This window comes from Ochotona curzoniae, unplaced genomic scaffold (genome assembly GCF_017591425.1).
Source record: "Ochotona curzoniae isolate NIBS_2020 unplaced genomic scaffold, NIBS_Ocur_1.0 contig_2699, whole genome shotgun sequence".
Taxonomy (NCBI): Eukaryota; Metazoa; Chordata; class Mammalia; order Lagomorpha; family Ochotonidae; genus Ochotona; species Ochotona curzoniae.
This window is the reverse complement of record NW_024465561.1, coordinates 9,029,920-9,053,529: the sequence shown is the minus strand read 5'-3', so window position 1 is coordinate 9,053,529 and position 23,610 is coordinate 9,029,920. Positions and strand designations below refer to the sequence as shown.

The 23,610-nt window shown below is 49.3% G+C and overlaps 1 protein-coding gene across 1 annotated transcript in view; it reads left to right on the top strand.

Moving 5' to 3' along the window:
- ZNF536 (zinc finger protein 536) overlaps window positions 1-23,610 on the top strand; it is a 223,674-nt gene that overhangs the window by 73,051 nt on the left and 127,013 nt on the right. Inside the window, exon 3 of the mRNA XM_040976678.1 lies at window positions 10,537-12,111. Coding sequence (XP_040832612.1) covers window positions 10,537-12,111 — 1,575 coding nt within the window. The remainder of the gene's footprint in view (window positions 1-10,536; window positions 12,112-23,610) is intronic.

Below are 23,610 nucleotides of genomic sequence, written 5' to 3'. Positions count from 1 at the left end.
AGAGCACCTTACACCTAGCAGGGGCACCGTGAATTTATTTGAAAGGCTGAATGACAGACCCTGTTCCCCAGGGAGGGAGCTACCCGCGCCCTGTCATCCCTGTGCTGTGCTGTGCGGCAGGAAGAGGTCAAGTACAGTGGGGAATGCGGTTCCTTCCCCAGGGACCACGGAAACCACAGCATGGCACTCAGGGACTGCAAATGCTAACCCAGGAGGGCTGTGGAATAGGAGACCCCCACCATTGCCAACTCCCCAGGGGTTTCAGGGAAGGAAGCGGCTCTGAGCTCCTGCCTCAGGGCACTGGGCACCCCTCTGCCCGATGCCCGCAGTGTGTCACTGCTGTCCCCTTCTCAGTGAGGCCCCTCCTGCTCCCGTGCCGGTGCGCCTGAGTTTCCCCACCCACACACTTCCCATGCCCCTCCTTTTGCCTGCGTGGTCCTGCTCCAGAGCTCTCCTTGCAGCTAAAGCATTGCTGTGAATCTGCGTCTTGTTGTCTGTCTTTGGGATGGCCGCATGGGAGCTCTGTGAGCACTGAAGCTCGTGTTTGCATGCCCAGCTGTGCCTCTGGTGCCTAGCACAGAACTGGCTCACAGGATGCACCCAGAAAACACCTGCTGGGTGAACCCAAGAGTGAGTGAGTTCGAGAGTGTGACTGGACTTCGGAGGGGTTAGGGCGGACATCTGGCTCCCTCAGGTTGGACCCTGCCCTTGTTTTCCTGCTCAGAGTGGAGCCTGAATCGTGGTTCTAGGAGGCCTATGGAGGCTGCTCGCAGGATGTCCACTGCTGGGGAGTGGCGCTCTGAGCTTGTGATGCTGGGTGAGTTTGCAGCTTGCTTCTGTGAGGCTGGTCTAGGGGAGGTGTGGAAAAGCAGAGACAGAGCCAAAAGCAGTGGCACCAACACCGCGTTTGTCCAGCTTCCCCGATGGTCACTGACACTCCTGGGTGGCCACCACACCTTGCAAGTTTCAGCTTTGAGCAGGAAGTCTTTTCAAACTCACGCTTCACACGGCAGTGACATTGGTGGTCAGTTGTTCTGGGAGACACTGAGAGAGGCCGAGTAGGGCTGTGGGCAGAGACATCCCAGAAACCTCCGAGGCTGGGGCAGAAAATGAAAGAAGCCATGGAAACATCACACTACAGGCACCCCCCCACCACCCCCTCGGAAGACAGCATTCGGCATTCGCAGTGTTTAAAAAGCAGAATGGTAACCAGATAAAGATCAATTTCCTTTTTATCTAAGAACAAAGAAGTTGGAAAATGCTTACACTTGTGCATTTGAATAGAACAGAAAGTGTTACATGTTATAAATCACCGAAGTAAACATCCATTATGACAGTGTAAAAGTGGAGATTACGGGAGTAATTAAAAATCAAAATCAGTTTATTTGTTGATAAATTATTTCATAAGGGCCCAAGGCATTGGGTGGCCCTGAAACCAGCTGCCCCCTTTGGCCTCTCATGTTTTGCTGTTTCCACGTGACACGGAGAGGACAGCCATCTGAGAAAGAAAAAGCCGCATTCTCCAACATGCCATCTCCTGAAGTTTTTGTGCAAGGGTTCTGTATGAGCCCATTTAAAACTCCAGCATTATAAATCCACTTTAATTGGCTGGGCTCTGAGGTGCTCCATTCTCTGTATTTTTTCTGGCCCGCTCCATCTTTATTAGAAGCCTTGATCATCTAACATCAACGGATGAGGACCAGTTTCCTTACTTTTCTCCCTTGAGCCCACTCAATTGTGGCTCCTCTGATCCTTGCACCTGTTTGTTTTTTGTTTTTTCCACGATGCCCCTGTCCGTTTGTTCCAGGATATTTGGGAGCTGGGCGGAACCTATAGGTAACTGAGTTGCCGCTGTGGCCTTTTCCCACGGCTGGCTTCAGTGGGGTTAAGAGGATGGGGACTGAGAGGAGGAGCCTGCAGGTGCTGGAGGTTGCCCCACAATGGACCCTGGCAGGGCAGGTGCTGAGGGCTGCCTAATGTGGGATAGGCTGGATTTCTTCCCTCCTGGGAACCCGAGAATGACTGGGGGTGGGTACTGTCTCTGTTAAGGGCCGACTGTTCTAGCTTGAATTTAGAGCAGACAGGGCCAGTTCAGGAAAGAGGATGCCACTCAAGGCTCCGTCAAGAAGCAGAGCCGAGGGAACGCGCGCGCACATGCGCACTCAACTCGAGGATACTGCAGGAAGTCTGTGGAAAACTAAAACAAGTTCATTCTGATTTAAGAACCTAAAATAAAAGTCTTGAAAAAGTTCACAGCAGATGCACAAAAGACAGGGCGTGGCTTAAAAAAACGTTTTTTATTTTCCCAAGCAAAGAAGCTTTTGCTTCCATTTTCCACAAATGCTTTGCCATACTCTTGCATACACAACCATGCACCGTATCGCATCATTGTAGTCACAGGTGAGCCACATACAGGATCATGGTCCCAGAAAATTCTAAGAAAGCTGGAAAAATTCCTGTTGCTGGTGATGCCTGGGTCTCCAGAATGCCCACCAAGATGCATTACTTACTTGTTTGTGGTGATCCTGGCTTAAAAAAAAAAAAAAAACCCTTGGAGCTGCCAGCTGTGTAAAAGCATGGCTCCTAGAATTATGCATAGTACCTGAAACTTGGGGGTGAACATGAATAACTATGTGATGGGCTTCTGTATTTACAAGTTTTATCATTATAGTTTTACAACTTTATACATTTTTTTTCTTTAAAAATTCATTAAAAACTTTATTTGTAAAACAGGATGAGAGAGAGAATGGAGGCAGCATGGGTGAGAGGAGAGGGAGACCTCAGCTGACTCATTCCCCAAATGCTTGCAGGGCCGAGGCTGGGCCGGGGCCAGAGCCTAGGCCTGGGAACTCAACCCAGGTCTCCCAACATACAAGGTTGTATGTTTTTCATGTTGAAAGTAACCCCTGGACAAGTTCTCGGAATGTATCCCAGTTGAGAGTTCCTCATGCCTAGGCTTGGATTCCTGATAAGGAGTCCTATAAGAAACTGGCGTAGGGGACTGTGACCACTGGGAAGTTTCGAGTTCTGCCATCAGCAAGCTGGAGACCCAGAAGAGGCAGTGGTTCAAGTCCCACACTGAAGGCCTGGGAGTCAGAGGGCTGAGTTCCAATTTTAGTCTGCGAACAGCTGCGGAAGATGGATGCCATGGCACGGAGGGCATGGCCGTTTGCTCTGTGCACAAAGCCACATGTTAATCCCATCTACAAACACCCTGAAAGACAGACTCAGAACGATCTTTAACTAGAGGTGCAGATGCCTCACAGTCCATGTGACACCTGGTGGCCCATCTCAGAGATGCAACAGCAGACACTCCATGGCATGTAGCAGGGGCAGGGCTGTCCCCTAGGCCTCCCTGGGTACCCAGATATGCACTCCACCCTTTGCCTCCGTGCTCCTCGGCTGGCCCCACCTGGAGCAGCTGCGTGTCTGAGAGATTCTGGAGAGTCCAAGTTAAGTGTTCTGTGGGTGTAGGAGACAGGCAGGTGGCTGGCAACCCCAGACTGGTTCGAGGGGTGAGCTTGGCCGTTCAAAGCCCCCGCAAGGTGGGACACCTGTGTTGGGGTATGGGTTCCTAGGTGTTCTTGCTTCTGGGGGTCTCACTTCTTTGCAATTTCCAGGGAAGACGATTGGGTCAGGAATGACCACTGTGGACAAAATATAGTAGTGATTTTATTCATGGGAGCTTGGAGGCCCAAAAGTTCAGGGATTAATTGAGTATAAATGGGCTCAGTTTTTGGTGCCCCTCTCCGATATTTGTGAGGGTTCTGTGGGTGTGGTGTTGATGTACTGTGTACCTGGCCCTTCCGATTTTCCTCGTTGCTGTCTCTGTCTCTCTAGGGGGACCAGGGAGTGCCTTTCTTGCTCTTCTTGTCTCCATCAGGTTGTTGAGCAGCAGCTTCTTGCCTCTGGAGCCACGAAGCACAGTGCAGGGGAAACCTGCTCCCTGCGGCACACCCAGTGGGGTTGGAGCAGTGACCTGAGGGTCCCTCTGCCTCATGACCGAGGCTGGGTCTACACAGTAGGATTCATCTAATGGGAACAAGTAGCAGCAGCAATCCTAGTGACAGGTCCCCCTCCGGGCCCTGGCTCCCACCCACCCACAGGCCCTGTGCTAGGTATGACATGGTGATTTACCCCTGATCCCTACAGCATCTCCATGACCCCAGCCTGCCAACCCTCTCCCTGCACAGAGCAGGAAGTGGCTCCAGAGATGAGATGAGATGAGAATTGATGCCTTTTCCCACCTGCCAGCCCTGCACATCAGGCCTTGGGTTGTGTGTTGCAATCCAGGTCTGTTGCTTCAGATGCCATGCTGTGACCCACAGCCTGTTGGCACTGTGCTTTCTTGACCGTGTCTGTGGCTTGTCTGAGGGCATCCGTGCATCCTTTTTTTTTTTTTTTTTTTTTTTTGCAGCGACCGTCCCATACACCCTAGCCAGCAGGGAGCAGGTGACTCGTGCCTGCAGGTGTTGCTGACGCAGCATCCAGGTCACTTGGTAGGCATGGTCCTCTCATTCCGGCTCCTCCTCCTTTGCTCACCCAGGCTGGCCTGACACTAGGCCTTTGCCTGGGAGGTCGAAAGGCTGGGAGCGGGGGCCTCTGTGACCCCTGCGGTATCCCAGGTTTCCAATGGTTCTAGAAGGGGCATTTCCTCTTTTTTTTTTTTTAAAGATTTATTTTTATTATTTTTTTTTAATGGAAAGGCGGATATACAGAGAGGAGAGACAGAGAGGAAGATCTTCCATCCGATGATTCACTCCCCAAGTGAGCGCAATGGCCGATGCTATGCCGATCCGAAGCCAGGAGCCTCTTCCGGGTCTCCCACGCGGGTGCAGGGTCCCAAAGCTTTGGGCCGTCCTCGACTGCTTTCCCGGGCCACAGGCAGGGAGCTGGAAGGGAAGCGGGGCTGCCGGGATAGAACCGGCACCCATATGGGATCCCGGGCATGCAAGGCGAGGACCTTAACCACTTGTGCCACTGCGCCGGGCCCAGGGGCATTTCCTCTTTCAAGAGCTGCCAGGGTGCCAGCTGGTGCGTGAGCGTGAGAGATGGAGCAGGGTAACTCGGGGGTAACTTTGGCTGGGCCGCACAAACACCTTTTCTTTTAATGTATCCCTAAGCTAGCCAGGCTGCTGCAGTCTAGGAAATAAATACTAACCAATACAAAGCACAAGAAGGACATCTGCCCCCAAGGAGAGCGTGTGGGGTTGTTTCTGGCGGGGAGATGGCTTCCTGGGAAATGAGCAATCCAACCACCAAATACCTTCAAGAGGCGATAACTTCTCTTTTGTTTTGAATGAAAACTCTGTAGTTTTTTTCCCCCAAGATGAACAAAACTCCCCCTGCCCCTTTTTCATCCTCCACAGTCGCCCACCCTGGCTCTTCCTGCCTTAATGACATCCCAAACTTTGGAGGAAAATAATTGATTGAATTTAAATTTCCTTAAAAGTTGAAGAGGTAATGTTACAGTATAAATTTCCTACCAAACACTAAGTAGGGAAATATCCATTAGTGAAATTAACTACAGTTTCTAGGTAGCTAACAATGTGCTCTATACAGTAGGGCATGGCTAATGAACACTGCAGTGGGTGATATTTCATTATACAAATTAATGCTCACATTTTAATGGGAAAGTCACATAATGAATCTCGGCTTCAGTGACAGCAATTAGAGACACAGATTGTCCCCTTCTGGACAAGGCACTGTTTAGCAATAAGCAGCTGTGTGAAAAGTCTTCAGGTTTACAACATATATATGCTTTGGGGGAATTAGTGTACAATTTATATTAATGTACTGAAGCTTCGCTGTGAAGGCACCACCATATTTATCTCTCCTGGTATTAACTAAGTAAAGACATGGAGGAAGACTAAATAAATATCGACTAGAGAACGCAAACTTGGGAAGAGAGTCTTTTGACTGAAAAGCGAAGATATTTTAGAGATTTTGCAACCAAAACAGAAAAAGAAGAAAAAAAGATTCTTGAAAGCACCAGGAGCTTGAATCACTTCATAAAAAGCTTGGTAAAAGGATTTCCAAAAGGGGTAGTAAGGATCCACCTGTTATTCTTGGAGGGTGGCTGCTGGGAACTTACTCTGAATAGCTCCAGAATAACTTCTCTGGGATGGAAGCCATCGAGGGAACAGCAAAGGCTAGAACAGGGAAAGACCCAATGTGTAAACATAGGTGCAGGGAACTCATTAAACCACCTGGTCATATATTTTTAGAAATTCATGAGACAGTGACTTGGGAGAAATCATCAATGATGTACCAGACCTGGGTATCTATCTTATGCCATATGTCAGTGGAAAGCTGGGTTAATGCAAGACAGTTCCAATAATTTCACTAATGTTTGAAGTGATGAGCCGGTGATGTTTCTGATGAGGTTGGCTTTTCCAGCAAAACTCTTGCTCGTCAAAATGGATTATTTGGGCCCGTGTCTTTGTTCTTAAAGATGCTGTGAGATGATTTGCCACCCATGGGCACAAGTGTGTTTCATTGACCTGCTTCATATAGTGAGTATGTGGCCCAGTACTGCACATCCTTGTCCCAGACATGCATTTTAACCCAGTGTGCAACACAAGATACGGGACCCTCTTGGTGTTTCAAATAGTTTTAAAATAGGCAGCCATATTCAAGTGTGGGAATTTGGATAAGAGACTTTTTCTTAGAGAGTTGGAGTTCTTATTGGTCCTGGTTGGCTAGAGCTGGGTGGCAGCCATCCTCCACAAAAGGCATTTTCCCATAACCCCCTGCTCTTTTGCATTCTCATGATATGCTTGGCTTTGAAGTCATGGCAGTGTGTGGCCCCTCAACAGGCACACTGGACGTCAATGTATCCGGAGCAAATGGATGCACCCCAAGGACCCATTGCACCCTTGAAACCTTGGGCAGGTCTGAGGGATTTCCCGTGCTAGATGGGGACTTATTTGTGATCTAAGTGGGCAATCTCTCAGCTAGCTAGAGCTGCTGGAAGGTTCTGGAGATGCCTATGTCACAGAGCTGCATGGGCGGGGGCTAGGCTGGCCAGCTGATTGTCTGGCTCTGTGGTAGAGCCTGCTCATGTCCTGAGGCTGAGGTTTGCTGGTAACCCAGAGTACTTAGGTTGAAGCTATACCTGGGCAGCTTCGACTGGCAGCTCCTGCAGGGCGGGTGAACTTGGCATTTGCGTGCACTGGGCAAGTGCAAGGGCACACTGGGTGGGCCCTGGGTGCCTGTCCCATCTGCTGATGGGACCTTCCTCTAAGAGATTACCACCATTTTTGTGAGAAATTTGCCTGCTGAACGCTCTGAAATGTGTCCCTGGGGAAAGAGTGGTTGGGAAGCAGCTGGGATGCTTCAGATGGAAGAGATGGCCCAGGACCAGCTCAGGAGTCTCAGGAAGGCCAGCTCATGCCCGACACCACATTGCCCTTTACTCTCCAAGCATGGCTCATGCCCCACACTGGCCAGGAACTGAAACAACCATGACCGCTCAGTCAACACCCACCATGCCTAGGCACTCCAGACTTGGGATCTTTCTTTATGGGCGGCGATTGAGGCCAAAGCCCATGTGTGTTTTACAGCAGTGGAGTGCTGAGAATAGAGATGCTGTCCTGTGTGTGTGTGTGTGTGTGTGTGTGTGTGTGTGTGTATGTATACTAGCGACCCTCTCATCTGCAGTGCCCCAGAGCAGGGCTCCGTCTGTTTATTTTTCTATTCAATCCCTGCTTGGGAGGTGGGTAGCAGGTGCTTGTTTGTCCATTGGTTTATGCCAAGAAAAACTACATATAAGTGAATCTACGTGGGCATGAATGTACACACACATCTCTAGACTCCTCCAGGAGGTGTTGCTCAGTCATTGGATGAGCCTGCTCAGTATCTCACATTGTAGGTGGAGGAGACAAATCCTGAGACCAGGAGCCTGTGTGTGCAACAGACCTCAAAGTGATATGGAGTGTTCCCCCGCCCCTTGATCCAGGGGCTCCAAATGCCTCTTGAGTTTAACATTATCTTCCCCATTACGCCCTGATACCCCAGTTCTTTCCAAAGAGGCTCCAGACAGAGGCCTCCACATAGGCTCCACAAAGGGTCCCCCAGGTGTTTCTGAAAGATCCCCACTTTCACTATGCACCTAGGGCCCCTTCATTCACAAACAGGGAAGCAGAGCTGTCACAATGCTTTTGAAAACTCCCAAGGCAATTCCACATTGTTCATGCAAAGTGCAGCCTTTCTACTGTCTGCTTCAGAAGGAACAAGATACCAATGCCTACCACCAAACCCAGGGCCACTCTGCATTGAGGGCGCAGAGCTGGTGGTCCTCATGTGTGATGGTCCTTGGGGATACACACAGTCATGTCCCATGCAGCCCACCAAGAAGGCAGCTTACACCCTCCACCCCCAGATTGCAAGTCAAAGTCCATATTCTCCCCTCAAGTTGCCTGCTGCCAGCACGGCCCCTTGCTTCTGTATAGTTGCTTTGCCAGATGCATTTAATCATCGCCAGGTCCATTTTTGCAATGTAACCTGAACCTCCCCAGAACCTGTGGCCTCACCTCTGCTGACTCTCACTTGCTGTGCTTTCCGCAGCCCACCCAGCCCTGCCCTTGCCAGGGTCTGCCATAAGTGTGGGCCAGGGTGCTGAGTTTTTAGGCAGACTCTTGGCTTACAAACTTTGTCCACCTCCTAAGTGTCAGGGCGTGAGCTCTGCTGTGCCAGTCATGGGGCTTCCCAAGGACCTAGGTGAGCTGGGCCGTTGACTGTCCATGCCAGCCACAGCACCCTGGTTGCAGTGACTGAAGTGAGACTCTCCAAGGTGGGAGGAGATGGTGCCTGAAGTTCTCTGTATCTTTACCCCCAAGGGCAGGAAGTCCTCCTCCCAGACCCACCTGACTGAGCTAACCAGAGGCGGCAGTAAGCTTTCCATCTAAAGAAGATTGCTAGCTGGACCACCTTTCTAGACCCAAAGGTCATCTCTGAAGGAGGTTCCCCGGGGGGAGATCTCAGCTGCTTGATGCTGAGCGGAAGGGGAGCTCATGGCCTCCTGTCACAACCTAGGGATGCCCATGTTGTATCTGCATGTTTCTGGCTCATGCTCCCGAGATGCCCTGCAGCTGGCAGTCCTCTTGAATACAGAGCTCAGACCCCCGAAACGCCCCATGTCCAGAGAACCAGCAGTCTGGGCATCAGATGCAATGACACGTGGAGGAATGTCTTCAGAAGGCACTCTTTCCTGGTGCTTTTAGCTCAGTCTGTTTTACAATAGAGCAGACAGAGGAGGGAGAAGGGGGCGCAGTGACAAGGAGCGAGGCGGGAGGGAGGAATGGTTGAGCTTCCTGGGAGAAAGAAGTGAGGATATTGACAGGGTCCTATTGTGAACATGCTAACAGGGACAGTCCTGCTTGTTTCCAGCATGCCCTTTGATGGCAAAGTCCAGAAAAGACCCAGGATCGCTAGCAAATTCTTGGAATATCTTTAAATCCACACTTGTTTACTTTCTCCTCCTGCTCTAATCTCCCCGTGCCTACAATGGATGTTAAGTTGTCTGTTACATGGTATCGGCTCCTTTGGGGAGAGAACAATAGAAGTTGGTATAGAATTTAAATATTTAATTCCTGAAAATTATCTTATATGTTTTAAAATACCCTTTAACGCTATTTTTATTCTCTAGAAAGTGCTTATCGTAGGTAAATTACACATTTTACTACCAGAGCATTAGGTTTGCCGTTAGTACAAATTTAAGGCGGGTAGATAATGTTAATTTCAAATACCGAAACTAAACATATTTTGTGTCTTTTTATTACTCATTTTCTTTTAAGTTTTATTGACTGCCTTTTCTCTTAACTATATGCCTTTACATGCTGCAATCAGAATGCACTGTAATGGTATTAATATTTTATAGAATCGGTATTTATAGTTCTTTATTTAGGAACAATGCAGTGCTTCTGCAGATATCTGAGCCCGTCTGGAATGGTGCCCTCCAAATAATGATAAATTACTTGTGCAGTATGCCATTTGCTAATTATATCCATGATTTACTGCAGAGCAAGACTTAAATCATTCATTTCAGTCTTGCGTAACAGTGCCATAAAATTTTTAGGTTTAAAAATGGTTTCCATGTGTATAATTTAAACAAATTTTAGAGCTATTGTATACACAAAATATTGCAACCACCCATTTGTTACATACTTTGTCTTTTTAAACTTCTACTTTTAATGATCACTGTGGCTGAAATTATTATGCTTAATTTTCATAATCATAGCTTTTAAATCTACAGCCATTTTCACATGTTAGATAAAGAAAAAGATAGCTAATTGTGTGTAGATAGTATGTCATTCCTGAATAGTCCCAAATGGTACAAAATCATTAAAAAAGCTTAAGAGTACGAATTACTCTCCTATTAAAAAACAGTTGTTCTCTAACTAATTATTAGTTGGGGTTGCTTTGTTTCAAAGAAAAACGTTGATCCTTCTAGCCTTGTCGGGCACACCACAACGAGATAAACACTTTTTGTTTTTTTCTGTGTGTGTCTGTTTTTCTTGTACCAAAACCTCGCAGGTGAGAAACCCTACAAGTGCCCCCACTGTGACTATGCCGGCACGCAGTCCGCGTCCCTAAAGTACCACCTGGAGAGACACCATCGGGAGCGACAGAACGGAGCGGGGCCGCTGTCCGGCCAGCCCCCCAGCCAAGACCACAAGGACGAGACGGCCAGCAAGGCGCCTTTGTTCATCAGGCCGGACATCCTGAGGGGCGCTTTTAAGGGGCTCCCAGGCATCGACTTCAGAGGTGGCCCTGCCTCTCAGCAGTGGACCTCGGGGATGCTCCCGTCCGGGGAGCACGCAGGACAGGTCCCGGGCCTGCCTTCCGAGGCTGTGTCCGACTCCCTGAAGGGCGCCGACATCCCGCCCAAGAGCACCCACTTCTCCGAGATCGGGAGGGCTTACCAAAGCATCGTGAGCAACGGTGTGAACTTCCAGGGGTCCTTGCAAGCATTCATGGACAGCTTTGTCCTTAGTTCCTGGAAGAAGAAAGACAAAGGTCTGTGTGACGCCCCGCCCATGAAAGTCCATGGAGCTGATGGTGGCGGTGAGGACAAGGCTGTTGGAGGTGGCAAGTCCTCTCAGAGGAAATCCGAGAAGTCACAATACGAGCCTCTGGACTTGTCTGTGCGGCCAGACGCTGCCTCCCTGCCTGGCTCGTCGGTGACAGTGCAAGACAGCATCGCGTGGCACGGCTGTCTGTTCTGTGCATTTACAACGTCCTCCATGGAGCTCATGGCTCTGCACCTGCAGGCCAACCACCTGGGCAAAGCCAAGCGCAAGGACGCCGCGGTGGGGCTGACGGCGCACTGCAAGGACCAAGTGCGCGAGGCGAGCAAGGCGGCCCTGCTGTCTTCGGTACAATCGAGCAAGGATGGGGGCCTGCCCGGAGTGATGGGCGCTCTGGACTCCACTTCTGAGAAGATGGCCCCGGGACAGGCCAAAGAGACTCTGGGGGACCAGAAGGGCGGTGCATGGCCCGGTCACGTGGACCCTGCGTTTTGTAACTTCCCGGCCGACTTCTACAAACAGTTTGGTGTTTACCCAGGCATGGCAGGCTCGGGGGCCTCTAGTTCCTGCCCCAACAAGGAGCTGGAGGGGAAGGGCCCCTCCGAAGAGGATGCCCCCATCCTGATCCCGGAGACCACCGGCGGTAAGAACACTGCCGAAGACCTCTCTGATATCGCCTCCTCCGAGGATATGGACTCCTCCAGGGGAGAGAACAACGAGGAAGAAGATATCGAAACGGAACCCGAGATGATGAGCAAGCCACTGTCCGCGCTCGGCAAGGACGGGGGCAGCAGCGACGGTGGGGACAGCCTGCTGCCCACCGGCGCCCCCCAGCCCGTGCAGGGCCTAGGCTCACCTTTAGGCCAAGCGGCGGAGAAGCAGTGGCACAGCCCTGGCCGTCTTGCTGCCCAAGAGCCCTCGGCGGGCCTGCCCAAGCCGGAGCGGGGCCCCCCGGGCCTGGAGAAACCCGTGAACATGCTGTCGGTGCTCAGGGCCTACGGCTCCGATGGCTTAGCAGCCTTTAACGGACTTGCAAGTAGCACAGCCAATTCTGGATGTATCAAGAGGCCAGACTTGTGTGGTAAGTTTTAGAATCCTCTTCCTTTAGTTCATTGCCCAAGACCACGGGTGAATTGTGCATTTTTTAAACAAAAAGGGGTCATCTTATCCTGTGAGCAGATTTTGAACGAAACATTGTAAAACGAAAAAAAAAAAAAAAAACCCACAAGTACCCTGATGTACCAAGCAATGTAGACAATCAGAAAAGTCGATTTTGTTTAGAAGGCTTAGAACTCCTGTTCCACGTTCCTGTGTAACATTTTCAGCCACCTGATCAGAAAGCATGGGAAACTGGGTGTCATCTCACAGTACGAACTGCTCCTGGTTTGTTACCCAAAAATTAAGGTGGTGGGGAAAGGGGTTGGGGACAATTTAGAAAACAAGAGTAAAAAGAGACATGGTAACTTGCAAACTTCTCAGTAGTGGAAACTTACTGAGAGATGCCTAGACCATTCCCGCCAGCTTGGCCAAGCCAGATCTGTCTCCTTTAGCTTTTTTGTTGTTGCTGTTTTTGACCTAGAGGATACTAAAGTCATATCACACTAACCACAGAGGGTTAGTACAGAGGGGGGAAAAATGTGATTCTCACCAAATAGGAAGATGGTTCTGGGGTGTATGTAGCTCATCTTTAACAAACCATACAGCAGTTTCTGTGAGTCTGGCCCTTGGCTGTGACCTGTGTCTGTCCACCTGTCTGTTGCTGCAACAAAAAGTGTGCGTTGTAAAGTCTCAGATGAATCGTGTTGTAACCCTGTGTGTCCCAGATTTGTGCCTGCCTGCTCTTGTAGCAAACTGGGAGAGGATGGTTATCCCAGCGTAACTCCAGACCTTAGAATCATAAATTTGGGTCCCCTAGATGTCGGGATGGGCAGGGAGAAGCGAGGCCGTTGTCTTGGCATCCCTGTTCTCGTATGTGAAAGCCTTTTCCCTAAAAGAAACTCGGTGCGTGTTTTCCTCTCCCTATCGGAGACAACTAACCAAGGCACCTTTCCGGGAATGGATTGCCGTGTATGGAAGGAAAAGAAAAAGGGAGGGAGGCAGGAAGGAAGTCAGAAAATGGAAGGGGAGATTTCCGAACCTCAGCATATTCTCATGTTCTTTCCAGTTCAGAGAGGATTTAGAAAGCTGGGTTCATAATTTAAACTGATCTATTTCTTTTCCCTGCTCTTTCCCTAATTCACTAAGAACTGGATCAAGCAGTCGGAAATATTTTTTGAATTGTCAAAAATCACTAAATGGATTTCTGACAGCTCAAAAAAAAATATTGACAGTTCCTTGGGTGGAATGATTCACAGGGCCCCATTAACCAGGACCCCAGATCTATTTTTAGCTGCAGACAATTCATTACTTTTGAAGCTGTTAAAAACAATATTTAAAAGAAAAAAGGGTTTTATGTCATTCCAACTTTTTTCTCCCTCCCCTTTCTTCTGGGTAGCAACATTTAAGTCTTTCTTCTTTCGATGTCGTTTTAAGTTTGTGATCGGGGTGGTTCCTTTTTATTGTTGTTTGGGGGGATTTAAAAAAATCTATTTTCAGTCCTTTCAACTACCTCCTTAGGACCACAGTCTCTGCCAGGAATCCTTGCATCAGAAGAGATCAAAACCTGGCATGCTCATAAGCTCATTAGGGTTGAAATGAGCTCATATTACCCCTATTAATTTTCCCATCTCCCTATCACTGCTGAAGGAAGCCTCCTGGCCTTGAGCAAGCTTGTCTGAAAGTATCCCTTTTGCAACTTGGGGCAGGTGTTCCTCTCAGCCCCTTCCCCCCTTGAGCCATGCCTTCGTGGGCACTTCTCTCCCTTCTCCCTAAGGCAGTAGCTTAATATATCCATGGCATTACCATGGTATGGCCAAGAACCTTGGCTTGGTCAACCTCTTAGTCATTGGAAAGCAGAACCAGGCACATATACCGTGACTCTTCTGCTTTGGAGTGGAGGAGGCATCTTGGTCCAGCCAGGCTAGAAACTTGCTTGCGGCTTCCCTGGCACAGAGTCTAGGTCTCTGTTCTGTCTTCTGCTGGAGAGACCAGCTCTGGCTATAAGCTGCATCATGTCAGAGAGCGTGGGTTCTGCGTTCTGATTGACCTCGTTTCTTCTGCAACCTTGTGCTGTGGCTTGGGAATGTGAGGAGTAAACTCCTCTGGTCTTTAGCTGAGGGACACTGCTCTCTTGGCTCCAGGCTGGGCCTGGTCCTGTCCAGACCTTACTCTCCTACGCCAGGTTCTAGTCCTTCATGCTCCTCTTAGTGCCTTACTCATTCCTAGCATGCCCTTAGTACCCAGAGGGGCCAGTCGTAGTCATCCATTCTGAATTCCTATGTGAGGACCACATTGAAATCCATGGGGTGTCATTCTTGGCTTATCCTCAGCCTGCTTCACTCTTCTAGCAATGCGAAAAGCGTGAGTGACAGCTGTGAACATCCAACCCCAACTGGCTTCACTTTGCAAGGGTGGAAAGGGGATTGGCATGAAGCATAAAGTGTTCCTGATGCTCATTCTGTCTTCTCTTACCAAACAGATGTGGGTGCCCAGACTGGCCCCTCGGTTTGGTAGCTGCATTGCTTCAAGAAGCCTGGATTTGCCCTAGGGAAGACTTATAATGTATGTTCAGATAGAAATATAGGGATCTGGTTTTAGTTAGTTAGTGAACCCAAATCTCCAGCTAGCTACCCCTAAAAGCAGTTTGTGGGAAGAGATGCTCCATTTCTAAGAGCTCTGACCCTGTGGAGTAATCAAGTAGTTGGATGTCTCAGCATTTCCTCTGCCACTCGCTTCTGAGTTAAAATAGAAGACAGCTGCCTCTCCCAGTGCCATGGGCAATGTGACGGTGTGGACTCTGTGCCCAGAGACTTCTGCCTACCATTCCTAATGGTCATAGCCTTGGGGTCCCTGGCAAATGTGTGCCACCTCTTTTACGGCCGGTGCAGAGGAAGAAGCCAGCAAGAGATGAGAGTTGTCCCAGGCAGCCGGGGAGGAAGGGGCCTGTAGCAGGTGCCAGGATTGACAGTTTGGGTCTGAACTTTCAGAAGGCCTTTCCATGGAGGACAGCATGCTAGCCTGCTAGAGACAAACCACCGATGGTTTCATGGAAAACATTGAGGCATCTCAGAATACGCTGGAAGCCATTCCTCATTCACTCTTGCATGGGACAGGTAGCTCTATATGTCTGGGTGCATTATATAAGCTCTCACCCCACTCAAAACTCTAATTTTGGGAAGTGTCTTGGTCATATCCAGTGAGGCTCAAATCTCCTTATTCCCTTAAGAATGTGATATATAAGGCGCAAGGTTGCCCCAGAACCATCTGGGGACTTAAATGTGCCCTTGGCTTTTTGGGAATGAATTTGACCTTGGTTTTCCAATAGGGCATTCTCTACTTGAGTATTTAAGTGGAGGGAAACAGGGCAGACCAAGTACCATTCACCTTCACTGTGGGAGAAAGGTGAACAAGCCCCTTGTCCAGTCTGAGAAACGTTGGTCAGTGTATGGCATAGAGACCCAGCAGCGCATGGAAGGCACAAGCTTGGTGGCACACACACAGAATGCAAAGGCTGGTGTGCACAGCATCGATGGTGCTAGCTGTGCTTTTATCCCAGTGTTTGTGGACAGAAGATCAGGCTATGGCATTGCTTTGTGATGTGTTGGTGGGAAAGAAGTAAAGATAGCACACGGGAAAGGTAGCAAGAACAGAACACACTTTATGCTTAGAAACTGTGTTCCAGGCATAACACTGCTCCAGGAAGCCTGGCCATGTAAGAAGCATGGATTAGCATGTCAGTCACGGGAGCATGAGACCCTCTGTATGGTGGGTGCCAGAATGAGTGATCGGCAAAGGCCTACCAGGAGAGCAAGGTCATGGGCAAGAATCACCTGAATATCCCCCGTTTATTGTGTTCAGGTTATTGGGAACTCAGCTTCCCTAACTCAGATGATGCCTGAGACTGCAGACTAACTTGGAGCTGTCCAAGGGAAGCGGGGCTGGGCTGTAGGAGCTGGTGATGCGGAGTGCCACTGTGAATCTGCAGACCCCGAGCATAAGCAGATGCACAGCCTGTGGCACATGTTGCCCGCTTGGCTTTGTGGAGGACTCCTAGGTACAACGCTGAAGTCAGCAGGCACTGATGAAGAAAGGATGCTGGATGAGGCAAATGGCAAAGGAAGCACAGACCCCCAGTGTACCGGGCATGTGGAGCCTGAGGCTGGTCCGAGGCTGCTTTGCTTTGCTGAAAGTTAGATGAGCGCTCATTCCTTCTTCTCTCCTTCTTTCTGAGCCGATTCTCACAGGGACTGGCTGCAGAGACTGGGAGGAAGCACAGCTTTGCTCTTTTGCTTTTCTGCCTTGGGTCATCTACAGATCAGTCCTTGACCATGTGGTTCAGTCTCCTCCAAGGTAATAGTGTGTGTCCAGGCCTGGAGTTAGACTCTCTGTGGGAGGACCACTTGGCTGTCACAATGCCTCTGCAATCCTCTGCCCCATTCTGACGGCTCTTCCCTGTTGGCTGTGTCCCCAGTAGACACAGAGCTTTCCTCTTTGACTCTAGTGGAACACAATGCAATACTGTTCCCTGAGATCTTCGAAAGATATTGGCTCCCTGAGCAGTACCTCCTCTCTCCTCCTCCAGAGCCATGATGTGTGCACTGGATGGCAGCATTACCCAAACTCTTGCAACGGTCTTCTCTTTTCCCCTTCTCTCTTCTTTGACTAAGTGGGAATGTCACCAACATGATGCCGTTGGCACTGCAGGATGATACAACTGTAGTGTGAATACTGTTGTATTTGCCAAATGATCCACTCATCATTTCAGAACAAATGAATGCATGGAGTCTGTAAGTTGGCAAACACTGGTGACATTTAGCCTTGCTTCTGTTCTTTTCCTTTTGTTTCATATTTCTGGTTCTAAAAAAAAAACTACTGTCAGAATCCACAGTGGCTCCAAATCCGGTGAAAAGTGTGGGAGAACTCACTGTGCTTGCTGCGGTTCTGTTCTCTCTGGATTGCAGGAGCCCTACCTCCGCAAGACCAAACCTTAGGTGGGAAGAGAAAGTGACCAAGTTCTTTGATGGAGAACATGAAGTACCTTCCCCTGGGGATAGCTTCAGACTGAGAGGAAAGAATGTTGAGGAAAGGGACTGCCATCAGAATGGACATTTGTGTCCCTGGGGAAGTACAAATTGGCTAAGCAGGTGCAACCCGCAGCCTTCACCATTTAAGATAGGAACAGGGTGACCCCCCCAACTGACATCCTTTGCTGATGGGGAACCTTGGCTTTAAGCTTTGGCTTCCACCTCCTCTGGCTGCTGAATCAAAGTCATGGTTAGAGCTAACAGCCATTTAGTCACAGGCCGCATCCTTGCTGCTAAGGGAATCAGGTTCTTTCTGTTTTTTTGTTTTCAGATGTTTTGTGCAAAGCCCAGGTTTCAAATAAGTGGTAATTATCTCCTATTACTTAGCGCTGATCAACAGCACCTCGGCATCTAATTGCCAACCTGCTCTAATCACGTAGACTATTCTTGCTTTCACCAGAGACGGAAGGGCCAAATTTTATAAATATTGCTTTATTGTCATTATTCCATTAAACAATTAGGGGAGGTGGCCCTGCCCTTGCTTTCAAATGCCTCTAGCCCACATGGTTGTTGGATTATTTAATGAATCTGCACGTTTTCTTGCAGGTAAGTGACACCCCTGTCCTAGTTGATCTGTCTGGACTTGCCCTTGTCTGTTCGTGCTCTTCGGTGGTAATCTGCAGCTTGTTAATCGTGTAAAGTCAAGAGAACGTATACACATATGTGTGTTGAATAAATAATTACGATTGGCATAGGTGTGTGTATACACACGGCACACCAACCTACAGAATAGATCACGAAGAATCAGGGAGGCTAAAAATACCGCCCCATATGTTCCACTATTAGGCGTGGGTAGCAGAGGCTTAGGAACTTGAACAGGAGAAAAAAATCCCTTCAAGTCATAAATCCTGAGTCACAGATGGGGATGGATTGCAGATCCCTTTACCTGGAACAAAACCTGGTTCCCCCACCCCCACCCCCAGGGCAGGAGCATATAGGGGGAGGGGCTTGTGCCACCTTCTCACTGAGCTTACTGGTGTCACTGCTTGTGTCTGACCGTCCTGTATCTTGAAACACTTAGAGAAATTCAGAGAAGTGCAGACAGTACCTTTGCCCATAGTATTTCAGCAAAAACATGACTAGTTTAATCTTGTGTCAAGTTGTCCTATTAACCTGGAGCAGGGGGATGGTAAATCCCAAGGAACAGAGCCTTGGCATTTACAACTGAAGAAAAAAAAAAAAAACAAACAACCTGGTGATTGAAGCAAAATGTGTAAACTTGTACGGGGTTGTCGTGTGCTTTGGAATAGAGTATTGTTGAAGTAATTAGAAGATCTATAAAGGTATTCCTGGTAATGAAGGCATGTAAGTTATAATTGTAGCTTTCTGAATAAGTGTCAAACTATATCTTTAAGTGTGCTGTATGCTGAGTTACAAGCTAGGTCATTTATGAATGGAATGTAAAACAATACTAAAAATGCTTCAATAACTTATCTTGGTATTGCTAATAAAAAAAAAAAGCTGTGAACCATTAGTGCAATTTGGAGTCATTATGTTAATTCATCCCACCACATCCCCTGGCCCGGGGAGGTTCTTTCCTGTCGGAAGCCTCAACAGGACACTCAGGGAAGACTGTCATATTTGTCCATCCGTGGGCCCTGGCAGTACGAACTCATAAACATGCCAGAGGAAAGGGCAGGGTGGCCGTGGAGGGTGGGGGAGCACCAGTGGGCGTGTGTTCACCTAGACCCTAAAAACCACACAGGAACTGGATGGAGGAATCTGAGTACAGAGCCCACAGGCCATCGTATCCCAATCCTAGGTACCAAAAAGACTGCACACACCTGCCCTCAACATTTTCTTTTCATCCTGGGGGGGAGGAGAGTGGTTTGAATGGGAAGATCTTGGGGATGAATGGAGCAGAGGATATTTTCACTGTGCCTGGAGTTTGGGGATGTGTCTGCGTTTGCTCCGACAGGCTTCTGCCTGTCCCTCCCCTCACTTTGCTTCCTACCAGGGAGGGACACAGGAAGGCAGGATTTTGTTTCTGTTTTGCTCTTCGGTTTTGATGTCCCTGAGCTGGGCTTTAGGGTCCTGTCACTTCAAGAATGTCTCTGAGCTTTACGGCTTGGGGTGTGTTTTAGCAACTTCTGAGTATTGTGTGTGTGTGTGTGTGTGTGTGTGTGTGTGTGTGTGTGTGTACGTGCTGGGGGCATAGGTATGTCGTGTTCCTTCCTCACATGCCCAAGTAAAGTGTCCCCCGTGCAGTGGAGGGATGGAAGCACAGCAGCGTCCACTGTGACCACCCATGATGCCATCGTTCTGGCTCTGAGACTTTAGATCTCGAAGGTCACCAGAATTCCCAGAGTTCGGTGTGCACGGCCATCACCTGATTGCACGTACGTGAAGTTGACAGCATACACCAAAAGTTGGAACTAGGGCAGACTCCATTATGCCTAGTAAAGATAAAGTGGGGTGACTCTGACCCCCTGGCTCCACATTGGAGAGACCATTTTCCATTGGGGTGCAGACGAAGCACAGAAAGGATTCCAAGAGGGTTTTGTGTTGACGTCTGAAGTCGCCTCACCTGGGGAACTGCATAGAGGCAAGTGGGGTGCAGAGTGAGTAAGGACGTTCCCAAAGTAGGGTGTCACTGCCCAGGGCTGACCACATGATCTCAAGCATTACTCATCGTTAATATGGACACTGCATGCACCTCGGAACCCTGCACGTGCTGGCTGGGATGGGGCTCAGAGGGGCCCAGGTGCAGCCCTGAGAGGCTGAGTCTTGGGAATGGAGCAGAGGGAATGCAAAGCAAGAAGGAGGAGCTGCTGCAGCAAAACATATCATCCGGGCCCCTGGCTCTGACAGCTGGGAGGGCTCCCCGGAACCACGTATCCGGTGTCTACTGTTCTGACTTCCTTCTGTGGGGGCCCAATCTCCCCACTGGGGTCTCCGCAATAGAAGGCTGGAGAACATTTCCGCTTGCAAAGCAGGGGGAATTTCCTGAGTCACTCCCCAGTGGCAACTTCTCAAGTTTATAGGAGACCCTGCGGATTTGCATGCTCCTGTGTTTATAGTCCCACCCAGCTTCCTCCGCACTTGCACTTCACTGACAGCCACCTTAGGCACCCCTCCCTGCCTCCTCGCTCTCCTCACTCCCATCTCTGGCTTAGCAGCCCCCTCTGCACCACTTGAGTGTTCCTGGGAACATCTTGTCTGCTGCCTGCTAGGGGCAGGGTGGATCCAACCTCTGGAATGAGCCGGCACCATTTCACAGCTCTGCACGGGGTGGCGATGCTGGTTCCTGCTGGTCCCTCTGTGCCCATCCCAGCCATGACCTCAGAATTACCATCGTCCCCACCTGGGATCACCAGCATCACCTGTCTATAGACTTAGCTCAAACACAAGGGTCACCTGTCAGATCTGCCCTTGACCATCGTTTAGCCCCTACCCTGCACAGATTTCAGACTACTGTGAACAAGAAACCCTCCCTGTGCATAGAGTACAGAGGATGTCTGTGTCTTACAAGGAGGGTGGAAGAGAGAAAGAGAGAGAGAGAGAGAGTCTTCAAGGCCACTTCCCCATTTACATACGATACTTGCCTGAAATGTAGATATTCTGTTGAGGGAAGAAAGAGTCTACATTTTGGGAAATGATTCTTGCATGAGAAAAAGCACTTTTTCCCCAATGAAACTTTGTAATGATTATGTTATGCTGCTAACTATGCAGCAGCATATTGGCAGCGTCGTCTCTGCATGGGCAGATCCTGCCTCTTGGGCAAGCAGTGTGCATTTTGCAGGTTAAAGTTGGGGAACTCTGCACAGCTACTTCATTAGCAAAAATATCCATGTGTGCACCCAGACATTGGCTGGCTTCATGAGGAGTTTGTCTTTCATGTTCTCTGCGGAGTGGTCCAGACACACCCATCTAATGGCAACCCACTGCTCCCAAGGTTAAGTTTTCTTTTTAAACTTCTGTTGTTGTCAAATTAACATAATATGCTCTCAATTATCCACATAAAAGGAGAAAGGCAACCAAGCGGCAAGGCAAATTTGCAATTAATTTACTAAATTATTGCTCTTTTTATATGATGGACAAGTTGCTTTTTGCTTTTGGAGTCAAGTGCTTTGTATGCCCTGGGGGAAAGCTGGGGCTGACCGCTTGGAAAGGCCACTCCACGGTGTGTTCTCTGTCTGGGAAAGGTGACTGCCGTGCTGGGTGTAGAGTGCCCTTGGGGACAGGATTCACACCATGTTGAGCTCTTCCTTGTTGCTGGACTTGGTGACGTGGTTAGGGTCTCCTCAGTGCAGATTTCTGAGATAAAGGCTGAGTGTTAAGTAGTTGAGGTTGAGAACCTGCGTGAGGGGATGGAAATGGAGACAGAAAAGGGCAGGAGGGTAAGGGACACAAGTGTGATAGCCACATGGTTCCCACTATGGATGGACTGGGGCTTACTTCCTTTGGGAAACCTGGGAGATGCTGTGTGGCACTCCCCTCGGAATCAAAGGGCCATGGGTGGAAAAAGCCAGGATAGTTATGCCCCAGCAACACATCTCTCATCCATCATGGGGTCACTCCACCAGAAAACAACCTCAGGCAAGCAGAAGCAAGAGACCAATGGCTTGTTAAGAGAAGGGATAGGGGACCAGGGTTACCCCCTGCTGGTGGGAATCCTGTTTCCTCCTGAGTCGTTAGTGGGTGGTCCCAGTGGCAGCAGAACCAAAGGTGAGAAAAGAGGCTCATGCCATGCTTTCTTGGGAAAAGCCACCTGCTGGGTTAAGCACCATGCCACACAGGCTCTCTGCTCAGGGGCCTGCTCGCTGAAGCCTGGCCTGGGGGTCAGAAGACGGCGAGCAGCAGTCATGCTCCACGGAGCTTAGACAACTCAAATGTCTCCTTTGGCACCATTCTTCCGTCAGTGAAAGGAAAAGGTAGCCAGGATGTCCTTGGAGACCCTGCTCAGCCTCCCTGCCCCTCAGAGGTGGGACTTTGCAAGATGACCTCCTGGGACCCTGTCATTCCCCAAGTTCTCGTACGCATTCATTTCATTGGAGCCTGTGGGAGGTGGGGGCCAAGCCAAAGCTTCTACCAACACCCGAGCATGCAGGATTTCGGGCTAGGCCCCATCCCTCTCCATCAGGGGGCAGGGACACAGAAATATCTGCCTTCTCATGCAAAAACTTTGTATGAAGTCCCAAGAACCATTGAGAATTTTTTTTTAATTCTGGAAGTCAAGAGAAAGCGATGGGGGAAAGGCAATGAAATTAAGTTTTCAGTAACATGGGTGTGCAAGACCTGGTTATTTATTTTATTTTTATTATCCAACTTCTTAGGTTTGTAGCCGAGTTTGAAAAGATCATCTTTTTCATGATGATTAAGGTTTCGAGAGATACTTGACAGACGCCAGTCTGTTAATCCACAGCTCTCTCTTGGGTACATATGCCCTTTCATCTCTCCCATCCAACACTTACCCAGCCATGCCCAGGGCAAGGAACCAGCACCTGGTGGCCAGGTCTCTCACCTCGTCCTGCATGCAGAGGGAAAGGGGACAGCTCCTTGATTGTCTCCTGTGCCTTTGACTTCCCCTCTCTTCCATTCTCAAAGTCCCTGCAGCCACTCAAATTCTTAGTGAACAAGCATCTCTAATTTGGGGACTATTCTGTCCCCAAGCGTATATACCTCAAATTCTTGGATTTTTATTTTCTTTTTCTAAAAAAAGATTTTGTTATTTCATTTGAAAGACAGAGTTATCAAGTTAGACAAAGGGAGGGAGGGGAGAAGGGAGGGAGGTAGGGGAAGAGAGAGAGAGAGAGAGAGACAGATATATATATATATAGAGAGAGAGAGAGAGAGAGAGAGAGATCCTCTGTCTGCTGGTTCATTCCCAGCTGGCCACAAAGGCTGAAACCAGGCTAGGCTGAAGCAAGGAGCCAGGAGTTTCATTTGGGTCTTCCACATGGGAACAGAGGCTCAGGGACTTGGGCCGCCTTCCACTGCTTTCCTCAGCTCATTAGTAGGAAGCTGTGTCAGAAGTGGAACAGCTGGAATACAAACAGGTGCCCACAGGGAGTACGGCAGCTTAACCTGCTGTGGCACAAAGCCTGTCCTGGATTCTTACTTTCAATGATATATCATGTTAAAGGCGTTTCTTAACTAATTGCCTCTGCATGGCCTCCTATCCTATAGGACATTGTATATCCTTAAGAGAAGAAAGCATGCATGACCCAGTAACAAGGAGGTTGACTACATGCATACAGATCCAAGACAAGGTTCCCAGGAGGCCCAAGAAACTGGGTAGAGGGGCTGGGTGGGCATTGCCCATCTGCATTCACTGCTTGAAGGCCTTGGTCCAGATGGTCCAGCTGGGGCCCACATCCCTGGAGGTTCACGGGGCCCCTGTGTGACGAGCTGCCTGTCCAGTTTTTGATGGAACAAAGAACTTGTGGTTGGGAAAG